This window comes from Rhea pennata, chromosome 1, assembly GCF_028389875.1.
Source record: "Rhea pennata isolate bPtePen1 chromosome 1, bPtePen1.pri, whole genome shotgun sequence".
NCBI lineage: Eukaryota > Metazoa > Chordata > Aves > Rheiformes > Rheidae > Rhea > Rhea pennata.
In genome coordinates, this window is record NC_084663.1 from 84,013,220 (window position 1) to 84,025,488 (window position 12,269).

The 12,269-nt window shown below is 43.3% G+C and overlaps 1 protein-coding gene across 13 annotated transcripts in view; it reads right to left on the reverse strand.

Moving 5' to 3' along the window:
* Positions 1 to 4,518: 4,518 nt before the first annotated feature.
* Positions 4,519 to 12,269, reverse strand: part of TSPAN9 (tetraspanin 9) — a 193,254-nt gene continuing 185,503 nt past the window's right edge. For all 13 annotated transcript variants that reach the window (XM_062593308.1, XM_062593362.1, XM_062593378.1 and 10 more), the window contains 5 exons: positions 12,078 to 12,152; positions 10,335 to 10,436; positions 9,641 to 9,772; positions 9,445 to 9,528; positions 4,519 to 8,640 (listed from right to left, as the gene is read on the reverse strand). In XM_062593308.1, the coding sequence (XP_062449292.1) occupies positions 8,569 to 8,640; positions 9,445 to 9,528; positions 9,641 to 9,772; positions 10,335 to 10,436; positions 12,078 to 12,152 (465 nt within the window). In that variant the 3' untranslated portion in view covers positions 4,519 to 8,568. The remainder of the gene's footprint in view (positions 8,641 to 9,444; positions 9,529 to 9,640; positions 9,773 to 10,334; positions 10,437 to 12,077; positions 12,153 to 12,269) is intronic.

Genomic DNA, 12,269 nt, shown 5'->3' on the forward strand with positions numbered 1-12,269 from the left:
TAGCTGTTAAGAAAAAAATTTCTGGGTGTCTTTCAAGTGCTGTACTAGTTGGTCCTCTCCTCAGCTGCTCCCTATTCTCTGGGACACTTTCAAATTCTCTCTTGTATTACCAGCCTCCCAAAAACAATCTGCTGTTCTTTGGGGGAACTTTCAGACCTATTTCTTTTTTCTTAGAGTGTTGATTTGAAGGAGGAAATAGCTGAATCTGGAGTCATAATAAGGATTAGAGGTGAAAAAAAAAGAGAGAGTGCAAGTGCAAATGTGGAAGTCATGCTGAAAAGATGCAAACAAACAAAAGCAAGTGTTCTCTTCTGAGGACTATGGCACCTGTGGTTGGCATGAGGACCTTGCCCTATGATTCAGGCTAGAAATAGGGTTCTATTTGAGAGAAAGCTTACCACAATAGTTGAGGGAAGGGGGCTTGAAAGGAACTGACAAAGGAAACTGAGGGCTGCAAAAGAATTTTCCTCTGAGTAACACTGAGTTTTGCCAGGGCGTGTGGTCTCAGGTCCATGCATCAACCTCTGGTTACAGTTAGGCTTAGGGCTAGGGTGGCAAAAGAGAGAAAGTACAATGCTACACGTGGAACAAGGTGATTTCCAAAAAAAAAATCAATAAATGTCAAAAATTCTCCTCTGAAGAGTATGGAGTCTCTGGAGGGAGTGGGGGTCATAGGACTATAGGTCTGCCTAGGGTTAGGGCTGAGAAAAAGATAGAGTACAGCACTGCAGTTGGAATGTAGCTGGAAAGGGACCGCCAAAAAAAAAGTGAGAACTGAGAAAGAATTATTTTCTGAGCAATAAAATAAAAATAATGAATAAAAAGAGTTTGCCTTTGCCTATGGGTCAGCCTAAGGTTTAGACTGTGGTTTGATTAAACAATGGTGCAGCTTGGAGTGGGCTGGAAAGGGCATGCCAAAGGAAAGTGAGTGCTGCAAAGGAATTCTCTGAGGAACAGAATATGTGGAGTTAGTTTAGAGTTGAGAGTAAAAGAAAGCACAATATAACATTTGCAGTGTAGCTGGAAAGGGCCTACCAAAGGAAAGCATTGGCTGCAAATAGAATTGCTCTCTGAGGAAAACCAAGTTTCTAGCATGAATGAGGTCTTCACCAGGGCCTACAGGTTACAGTCAAGGTTGCAAAAATATAAAGCACAGAGATATAGTTGGAGTGCCCTTGGGAAAGGACTGAGAAGAGTGAAAGCTGCTAATAGAATTCTGCTCCGAGAAAGGAGCTCTTGGCTAAATTCAGACAGAAGAAGAAAGTACACAGAAGTGGAAGAGGGGACAGGCTACCTGGGAGAATTATAGGAATGCAGTCAGAGTATGCAGAAATACGGTGAGGAAGGCTAAGGCCCGGCTGGAATTGAGTCTGGCAAGGGATGTTAAGGACAATAGGAAGGGCTTCTTCAAATACATCAGCAGCAAGAGGAGGACTAGGGAAAATGTGGGCCCACTACTGAATGGAGCAGGGGCCCTGGTCACAAGGGATACAGAGAAGACAGAATTACTGAATGCCTTCTTTGCTTCAGTCTTCACTGCTAAGGACAGCCCCAAGGAATCCTGTAGCCTGGATGTGAGGCAGAAAGTCCAGAGAAGGGAAGACTTTCCTTCGGTTGAGGAGAATAGGATTAGAGACCTTCTGGGCAAGTTTGACATCCACAAATCTATGGGCCCTGATGGGATGCATCCATGGTACTGAGGGAGCTGGCGGATGTTGTTGCCAGGCTGCTCTCCATCATCTTTGAAAGGTCTTGGGGAACTGGAGAGGTGCCTGAGGACTGGAAGAAAGCCAATGTCACTCCAGTCTTCAAGAAGGAGGACCCAAGCATCAATAGGCTGGTCAGCCTCATCTCCATCCCTGGAAAGGTAATGGAACAGCTCATTCTGGATGTCATCTGCAGGCATATGGAGGAAAAGAAGGTGATCAGGAATAGTCAGCATGGATTCACCAAGGGGAAATCCTGCTTCACCAATCTGGTAGCCTTCTATGATGGAATGACTGGCTGGGCAGACGAGGGGAGAGCAGTGGATGTTGTGTACCTTGACTTCAGCAAGGCTTTTGACACTGTCTCCCATCACATCTGCCCAGGTAGGCTCAGGAAGTGTGGGTTAGATGAGTGGACAGTGAGGTGGATGGAGAACTGGCTGAAAGGCAGAGCTCAGAGGGTCATCTTCAGTGGTGTGGAGTCTAGTTGGAGGCCTGTAGCTAGTGGAGTTCCCCAGGGCTCAGTACTGGGTCCCATCTTGTTCAACTTCTTCATCAGTGACCTGGATGAGGGGACGGAGTTCACCCTCAGCGGGTTTGCTGATACCAAGCTGGGAGTAGTGGCTGATCCACCTGAGGGCTCTGCTGCCATTCAGAGAGACCTGGACAGGCTGAAGAATTGGGCAGAGAGGAACCTCATGAGGTTCAACAAGGGCAAGTGCAGGGTTCTGCATCTAGGGAGGAATAACCCTAGGCACCAGTACAGGCTGGAGGCTGACCTTCTGGAGAGCAGCTCTGTGGAGAAGGACCTGGGAGTGCTGGTGAATGACAGATTAACCATGAGCCAGCAATGTGCCCTTGTGGCCAAGAAAGCCAATGGTCTCCTGGGGCTGCGTTAGGAAGAGTGTTGCCAGCAGGTCAAGGGAGGTGAACCTGCCCCTCTGCTCAGCCCTGGTGAGGCCTCACCTGGAGTACTGTGTCCAGTTCTGGGCTCCCCAGGACAAGAGAGACATGGAGCTACTGGAGAGAGCCCAGCATAGGGCTACAAGGATGATCAGAGGACTGGAACATCTGCCCTATGAGGAAAGGCTGCAAGAGCTGGGCCTGTTTAGCCTGGGGAAGAGCAGACTGAGGGGGGATCTTATCAATGTGTGTAAGTACCTGAAGGGAGGGTGTCAGGGGGACAGGGGCAAACTCTTAAGTTGTCATGTGTGACAGGACAAGAGGCAATGGGCAGAAATGGAACCACGGAAAGCTCAGTCTGAATGTGAGGGGAAATTTTTTTCACTGTGAGAGTGACAGAGCACTGGACCAGGTTGCCCAGAGAGGCTGTGGAGTCTCCTTCTCTGGAGATATTCAAGGCCCGCCTGGATGCAACCCTGTCTAATATGCTCTAGGTGACCCTACTGAGCAGGGGGGTTGGACTAAATGATCTCCAGAGGTCCCTTCCAACCTTAATGATTCTATGAAAGACTGAGTATCTGGAGAGAGCAGGGTCTCTGGCCTATGAAAACACTTAAAGGCTGAAAGAATACACGGTGCTACATTTGCAGTGGGGCTAGTGAGGGACTGCAGGACAATGCAGAACTCACCTTGAGCAGCATTGAGTTTATTCACAAACTGGAGTGTTTGGACTGGGAATCAGCTTAGATTTTGGGTTAGGGTTGTCAGAAAGGGAAAGTGATGCTCTACAATTGAAGCACAACTGGGAGGGGCTGCCAAAGGAAAGTGAGGGCTGCAAAGAGAATTTTTCTCCAAGGACTGTTGTCTCCGGAGGGCTAAGAGTCTCCATCAACACAGATATCCTCTTGCTTTAGTCTTCTCCCTCTTATCTCATATTATTCCGCACATCTTGTCCCTCTCTCCTGCAGTGCATATACTTTCCAACTCCAATCCACTCTCCCTCTCTTAGGCACATGCCCTCTGTGTCTTGATCTCTCAGTTCATACTCTCACCCCTGTACAGACACCCCCTTCTCTTTCAAGTTCCAGTCCTCCTCCTCTTAGCATGTATGACTCCTATTTTCAGTCCTCTTCCTCTTGCATGCAAATCTAGTCTTCTCATTCCCACTCCAGTCCCAAACCTCTCAACTCACATTTCTCCAGTTCAGTTCCTCTTGCTCCAGCTCTGGTCTTTATTCTCCTGACAAACATCCTCTAGTTCTAGTCACTCAAAGCACATATGCTCCAGCACCAGTCCTCTCCTTAAGCCACATAATATCCAGCTTATCTTCTCCACCTCATTTCAGACTGTCCAACTCCAGTCCTCTCCCTTTCACTTCACATACCTTACCCAGCTTTAGTGGGGGAAGCTTACACTTTCCAGTGTACAACCTCCAGCTCCAGTCCACTTCCACTCAACCCACATACTATCCAGCTCATCATCTTCCTTTCGACCTTTTAACTGCAAGACATAAAAGTCATACATACCAGCTTACACTTAACACATGTATGCTCTAAGTCATTCTTGCCCTCTGTCCCTCCAGTTTCAAAATGTAGTCTTCTCCCTCTGTACTGTATCCCCTGCCCTTTCCCCCTCAATGCAGATCCTCTCCAACCCCACCCCTCTTTCTTTAAGCCCCTACCCATCCAATCACCCAAACTTCTACCCATCCCTCCCTCTTTCTTTCAACTCCTTCTAAGCCCCTGAAGGGCTCAATATTTACCCATCCATTCAAACACCTATTGTAGCACCATGGAGAAATTCATGTTGGAATGGAACTCTAGAAGTAATCTTTTGGGTTTTTTTTTTTTGCCCCTTTTTGATATTGGGGTAGATGGGGGTGGGGGAGAAATGAGATCAAAGATGCACCTTTTAAAAAAAATCCTTTATTATTTTATCATCCTAATATAAATCTTTTGTATAAAGGCTAAAGTAGGTAGAACTTTAGAAGAAACACTGGTGCAAACATTACCTGGTAGGAATGGCACATCACCTCTTAGTATCTATTATCTACTGCACAACAAATGGCCACAGACGGCCAACACATAGCCAGACATCTCCATGTTTTTCCATGTGACCTACAGAATGAAGCTCCTCAACTCTTTGGAAAGAAATTACATCAGGATTGTAAGCATGCCCTATTCCATTTGTTCCTGCCTGCCTCCCAAGAACTCTCTGCTAGGAAAACCCCTTTTCCCTCCTTGTCTTTTTCATGCCTTCCCAACACACTACCCAAGAAAAACCATGGGGATCAGTTCTGTTGTCCTCTGCTTGCACCCTTTCTGTGTGTGAGTTTGTGTATTAATGGAAGGTGTGAAACAGGGAGTCTGGCCTAACATGAGCGTAGTCCAGGCACTCAATGCAACACATACACATCTTTTGTCACCCTGGAGACATTATGCCATTGTTCTTATCTCATGTGCCATTTAGCCTTGGGCAGAATGTGTGTTCTTTTCAATGGCCTTCATCTGGATTTTTGACAACTGCTCTAGCACTATCAGGAAACAATGGAATCATTACTCCTGCAGCTTTTGAGCAGAGGTGCCCTATGCCCAGTACTTCCATAGCCAACCTTCCTCTCTTTTTCCTTTTGGCTCAGTTCTCCCAATATATCTCTGCTTAAGCTCTGTTACAGCTTCAGAGAATGAAGCACAATGAGACAGCAGGTATACTACAGTCTAAAATAGAGAAACACACTTTCACACACTTGAACTGTGCTGTCAAAAGTTAGAGAGGTATGCATTTATACAGATGCAAATCAATATTTGGGTACACTAAAAATACTTTTACTTAGTATCAGGTTTTATTTAAAAACATGCTAAAAACTTGTAGTTAAATAACTAATATGTGGGGAAAATACAGATGGCCACCCACCAGCAAAAGCAAAAAGAAAAAGTGCATACATACATGATACAGAGCTTCCTTTAATCAAGCAATTACAGGACAATTTGTGCCTTCTCTCACTGGCTGACTATTGCATCCTCACACTTTCCATGGCTGTTTTTTGTTGCCTGGAGAATCGCATCTTTTCTACTCCCTTCAGCAAGGGTCATCTCCTCCCACATCAGTGAGTCAGCTAGAGACACAAACAGGCCTGCCCTTGACTCCCTTCCTGTAGGTGACTTTGTAGAGATGCATAAATGAAGCTTGTGTAACTATATCTCACTTAATACTGTGCTTAAAATGCTAAAAGTAGTCATTGCTGCTATCAGATCGTGAAACGGAATGAAGCATTCTAGAAAAATAAGTTTGGATGGGGAGGCAAAATAGCTGAGTTTGCAACTACACATTTCGTCTCTTGAGTTACTCTTAAACATGTTTTATTTCCTTATTATTTCACTAATATATGTTACCATTTTTGTACAAAAACTGACTGCAGATTAAAATTTAAGATGTGGCAGGTACCACTGTGCGACCCAAAAGGACAGATATGAATGCTCCTGGTCAATCCTGTTCTTTTTGAATCCCAGAAAGATAGAGAAACCTAAGCACCTCTTTCCAAAGAAAGCTAAGCACTTCTGTCCAAAGGGAGAGAGCAGTGAATCCATCAAATGAAAATCATCTTGTCTTGCAAAAATGGGAACGCATCTTAGCAACTTTGGATGCACTCTCATATGTAGCAGCAAGTATGTTGGGCATCAGAGCCCCTTCTTCAACATGGAACACCCATCTCCAGTGGGGCTTAGATGCTCCTGGTCCCAATTATTATTATTACTATTTTTTTAAGAAATGGAAGTAAACCTAGATTCAGTTTCTGTGCTTTCCCCTACTCCTCTCCTGACTCAAAGGCAACACAAATGAAATAGCTGAGCCCATATGGTGCTGTCTGCTTCTGTTGGAAACAAGAAGCCTGAGAAACTTTGGACACCATGCTTAGGTGGGCAAAGGCCATGCTCTAAGAATAACAACCTCCTCTTTCACTGCAACACTAAAATTCATCTGCATCTCCCGTACTTCTTCCTGTCATGCTGACTTCATAGGAACTTGAAAATGACATATAGTCTACACAAAACATTATTGCCAGATGTATGCAGGACCTGATAAGAAGATAAACATGGAGCTAACACTTCCCAGACAGGAACTGGCCCAAGAGATATTTCAGCCCACCAGCAAAAGATCAGCTGAAGGATACATTAAAAACAATGTATTCTAAGAGTTTAAAATAAAAATATTCAGACTGGATATTAGAAGAAACTTCTGTACCAGAAGGTTAGTTTGACATGCCATGGTACTGAAACGAATACCACAGCGGCACAAAATCACCATCCTCAGCAGTTTCTGAGATTCAGTCTCACAATGTCACAGTCAACCCCATCTCTATGGGTCACAGTCCCCCTTTAGGATTACATCAGATGAAGTAACCTTTGAAGGTCCCTTCTGACTGCTACTAATGCAAAAAACATTGTGTTCCTTTGAATGCTGAGTTGAGCCCTGACAGGGCATCCTCCAATGGGTGATGCTTCCTTCCTTCACAAAGCAACTAAACTTAAAAAAGACCTCTGCAAATGGGGGCTGCTTGCAGCAAAGCAACATTCAAACTAGAGAAATACATACTCAGGTTTGCTAGCAGGAATGTTGGTAAAAATATGCATCTCTGAACTACCACACTGGGTGGACTTGGCAACCCTCCAGCAAGAACTCATAGAACATAATTCTATGCTGGAGGTGTGAAAATAAATATTGGCTCCAAGTGCTGTTTCAGAAATCTCCCCTTTCCTGAAACAGCTGCTCACCTTTAACCAACCTTACCTTCCTCACTGCCCAAAGCCACCTTGTCAGCTCAGGGAGACAGCTGTCATCTGTCTGAGGAACTCTCTTTAATGAAGGGCATGATATGACACAGGCACCAACCAAATTGCCATCTCTCTTTCTCATACCCAATAGCATATCATGCCTTGGGTGGTATATTGGAAATTGACAACAGAGCTTGTAAAGTCGACTGCCCAGCAGGTCAGATTGCAATTCTGTCCTTTGTGCCAGGGAGCAACCACCTGCTCAGTAAATACTTTTAGCCTTTGAAGTAGGGTGACATCAAAGCACTCAGTGAGGGGCAGCAATTAGAAAGCCAGAGATTGCTTTGGGTGGGTAAAGGCATTAGAACTTAGCCTCACAGGAGTAGGAAGCTTGCCATCTGGCCCAATGGGAGGGCATTGCATTCTGTTCAAGGAAAAGCACCTCTGATTTGAAAGGACCACCTTTGATACAGTAAGGGCATTAAGGTCCTGACAAAAGTGAAAGATGCTTTTTCATGGACTTGTTGTGTCTTTATTTGCCCCCACCAACTGCCAGCTTTGAAAAACACGTCCTCTGGAGATTGCACAGTGGTTCCCAAATTAATGTACAATAAACATGTAAAAACAAAAAGTGTAAAAAGTTATAGAACAGGAAACTAAATTCTAAGCTACATCCACCATAATGATAATAATCATTATAATAAAAAAGTATACACCATAAGGTACAAGAAGCTGCAAACCAAGCAGCTCCAGCTCCTAGAACTCTCAGCTTGAGTGGCTTTTCCAAGTCTTCCAGTATGTTGGACATGAAACAGAAGACTGTAGAATTCTCCCTTAAAGTTGAACACACATCATTTGAGCGCAGATAGTATGAATTAGTACAGCAAAATATTTTCTTAAATAAAATTAAGGAAACATTCTACTAACAGATACATGACTTAGTATAGAAACCTATTTGTCCATATTCCCAACAACCCACCCCCTCTTTGGCAAATAAATGGCAAATGTGAAACGGACAGAAAATGAGTCACAAGTTGTGATAATAATCAGACAAGTAACGATGAAGTCGATCAGTCAATAGGATGGATTCTCTCAGCAGGGCCAGTTTCAATACTCTTGGTGGTCATTCCATTTGTTCATTTTTATGGTGAGACAGAAGGGCTGATGTGATTAATGTTTCAGAGGCTTTAGGCATCGTATTTTTTACCAGTCCTGTGAATCTGCTGGAAGAGTGTCATGGAAAAGGCCATGCCAAGTATCTGAAGGAAAGCAAACAGTGAAGGTTTCAGTACAGGAGACTGCCAAAACTGCACTGCTGGCCTATGTTCATAGTCCAACTGGAGTTCTAAAAGTCGTTCTACTCTAGTCACACTTAAGCCCAGAGCTTTAACACTGACTAGTAAACTTGAATGTATGTGGTTCAAGTATGCAGCGAAACCTGAAGATGCATGTGTTAAGAGCACAAATGGAGACAAAGAGCTCTCAGGGCCCTTTGTCAGATAGGCAACAGTTTTTTAGAATTAGCGCATGTGAATCACTCTTCCTTTTTATTCAAGGGTTTCTGCTTGGTTAGCCAGGTGACTGTGACTGAAAATATGGGCATCTGGCATTTTCCCCCCAAAATACTGTAGTTATGATGGTGGCAAAAAATCTTAACAAATGATGATGTTTTTTTTTTTAATAAACATTCACCTACTCAATTCAGTGGCCATGATTTTGGTAATTTCCAGAACAGGCTTCCAAAACTAAAAAAAACAATACTTCCCTAAGGGACAAGGTAATAAATGGCTAAACCTGAAAACTCCAAAGTGGTGCCCTGAAGTTGAATGCACACAAGCAACCCCACTGCAACATGTCTTCCTTGACGGGCTGACAGCTGACCTACTTACTTTCTGTAGTAGGTCAGAATGGACTAGTAAAACATGGACTAGTAAAACAGATCTGACATTTTTGAAAACATAACCAAACTCAAAGTGGTTGAGGACCACTTCTCGCACAGCAGAAACAAGAATGCTGACAGTAACAAATTAAGGCAATGTTGACACGTATCATACTGGAATTACCTGCATTATGAGGATGCACATCCCAATCGAGCCAAGAACATGCTTATTCTCATCAAACCAAATCATAACTTTCTCATAACAGCCCTGAAAAATGAAAATGGAATTCCCAAGATCACATTTCTTCCACATGTTCTCCCTTTCTTTTCTTCCTTCCCACTCCTCCCAAAGCCTACAACTTGAGCAAAATGAGCCTTACCGTTTTCCACACTAATTCAGTGGAGTTCCGTCCACAATCTTGGGAGTTTTCCATACAACATCTGTCTGGAACAGTGTTTTCCCCCAGTACTGGATACCAATCCGTAAAGTCATTCACACCACAGCATTTCATCTATTACAAAAGTACAGGGTCAATAAGTGAACTTACCAACTAGCACCACTGAAAAATGAATACCACCATAACCTTTATTTCTACTAAACCATAGTATATTTTCAACAGGGCTGCCACAACACTTTTGCATTTTTAAGTACTTTGTGCCCACTGCTCACTAAAAGCAAACACTTAAAAACAAACAAAACCCAAACAGTCCCCCACACAAGGTGTGTTAGTCATTCTTGTCACAGAAACATAAGCCCAATCTGCCCTCAACTGTAGGCCTGCTAAAGCCTAGCTAGGAATCAAGCTGCAGTTTTGACCTGCTATCTGTGCAGTTTCTGCTGCTTCTCATCTCTCTTAGATCATCCTTTCAAGTGATAGATGAAGAAAATCTAAGAGAAGTGAGCCTTTTGCAAGTACAATAAGTGTACTTTGTTCTTGTGTTTCAGAGTGGATTTTCAAGAATTCAAAATGAGAAATCAAAGCCTATGCTATCTCTCTTTTAGATGGGACAGAGTTGCCACAGTTAAAAGAATGAGACAGTCTATTATGGCAACTTTGTTATTTTTTCCATTACCTCTGCTTGAATGATATTCCATGCATTTTTCAGTCCAACATTATTTTCTGAATTGTACAGCTTCATACCTTCCTTCAGATCCTTCCTTGCACTCTCACTGACCTGTATCACATAAAAAAAAATACAGTAAATTAGTGCACCGCTATTCTGAGTGAAGGACCCAATCGTACAGACCTGCCTACAGAACACATCTCCCTTACCTTCTATCACCAGACATCTGACCTGAGTACAAAAGCTCCCTCATAGCTTTAAGACTCTCAGAAGGCAGTGGGACTTTCAGCATCTGCCAAGACTTAGTCTCTCCCTCACCTTGTAAAATCCCTCACCTGAATTAATTCTCAGGTAGCAGAGCAAACAGCTTCCCTTCTACTAAGAGTCCATCATACAGTCATCACCTGATCCCAAATAACTGAAGAGTGATCAGTAGAAGCCTGCTGACCTGGCACTAATTTTGCCAAAAACATGGCTGTTGGCAATACCCCACAGCAGCCTTTCCTGAGTGTATCACTACTTTCACTTGCTATAATCTTAAAACCAAAGTCCCAACCTCCCAGTTATAACATAGTTGTCCCTTGCACGTGTTCTAGAAGGCTATACTCAATGACCAATACAAAACCAATTGAAAAAAGACATTATTATTGCTCTCCTTGTGGGGACAGGCTTATGGACTTTCATACTTTTTTGAATCTGCCCTTCTTTCTTTAGAGAAGAAAGCTGGAATGCTTGACACAAGATCTGATATGTCCCATTTCTCTTATCAACTTCAGTCTGAGCCTGTGATCATGGATGCAAAGAGAAAGACACCTTGACTCTGACAGCCAAATCCAAGGATGCTCTTAAAAAAAAAAAAAAAAAAAAAAAAAAAAAAGCTAAAAATGGGCCTGCAACTCAACAGTGAGCTGGCAGTGGAACAAGGATTAATCTATGGATCCTGGCCATTAAAGTTAACTATTTCATAGTATCTGTTCCATCCCTCTTTCACATCCCATTCAAAATGAGAGGTTCACCCCAGCTCTCTGAAAGAGGCAGGCATCATAATGACAACCTGGAAAGAGACAGGAATCTGATAGGAGCTTTGTTTTCAAATCAGACTGGGTATGTCCATCCCTTAAAGCTCTGTCTTGTGTATAGCAGAGGTCTCCAGTTCTCTGAGGATTTTTCAAGTCATATATATCTGCTAGACCAGCCACCTACATCCACTTTTCTTAACCTCTGCTTGAGAAGCTGCTTCTTGATCTGCCTCACACCCTTTGTCTAATTGGCTGGAATAGTCTGGTCAAGTGAGTCACCTGTTGGCAAGACTGTATCTGGAAACACCTGTGAAAATCCCAGGCTTCACTTCTCCAGTCCTATTGAAGGGGATAGTTGACTCTAACAGGCAAACAATGCATGATGTGGCCCCTCTCCCATGACCCAGGTCCACGAGATACTTGGAATCTTGCAGAGACAGCACACAGATATAATGAAGGGTATCTTAGCTTTTAGGAGAAGACTAAAAAGGAGGCTCTGGACCAGGAGTTTTGTTTTGGGGAGGAAATTGCAAAGCTCAGCAAGTTCTTATCTTTCCTCCTGTTTGTCCCCCACACTCTGCAGAAAGAGCTTACATAAAACAGCCAAGATCTCAAGGTTAGACCTTTAAAGTGAAGAGCAAGGAGAACCCACGTACCTTCATCAATCAAAAGCAAACAGAACATGGTTTACCTGCTAGAAATGATAATCAGTCTATATGGCATATTTGCTTACCTTGTCCATATAAACAAAGAACAAAATGAGTAATATCAGCTCTGCCAGGAGAATTATCAGCAAAACGATGAAAAACTAGAACAAAGAAAAACAGACTGTGTGTACACACTTGCCAAATAATAAGCAAACCTGGGGTTTCTAGATGACAGACAGTGGTCATGATAATCTGACCTTAAATCCCATAGATTTAAA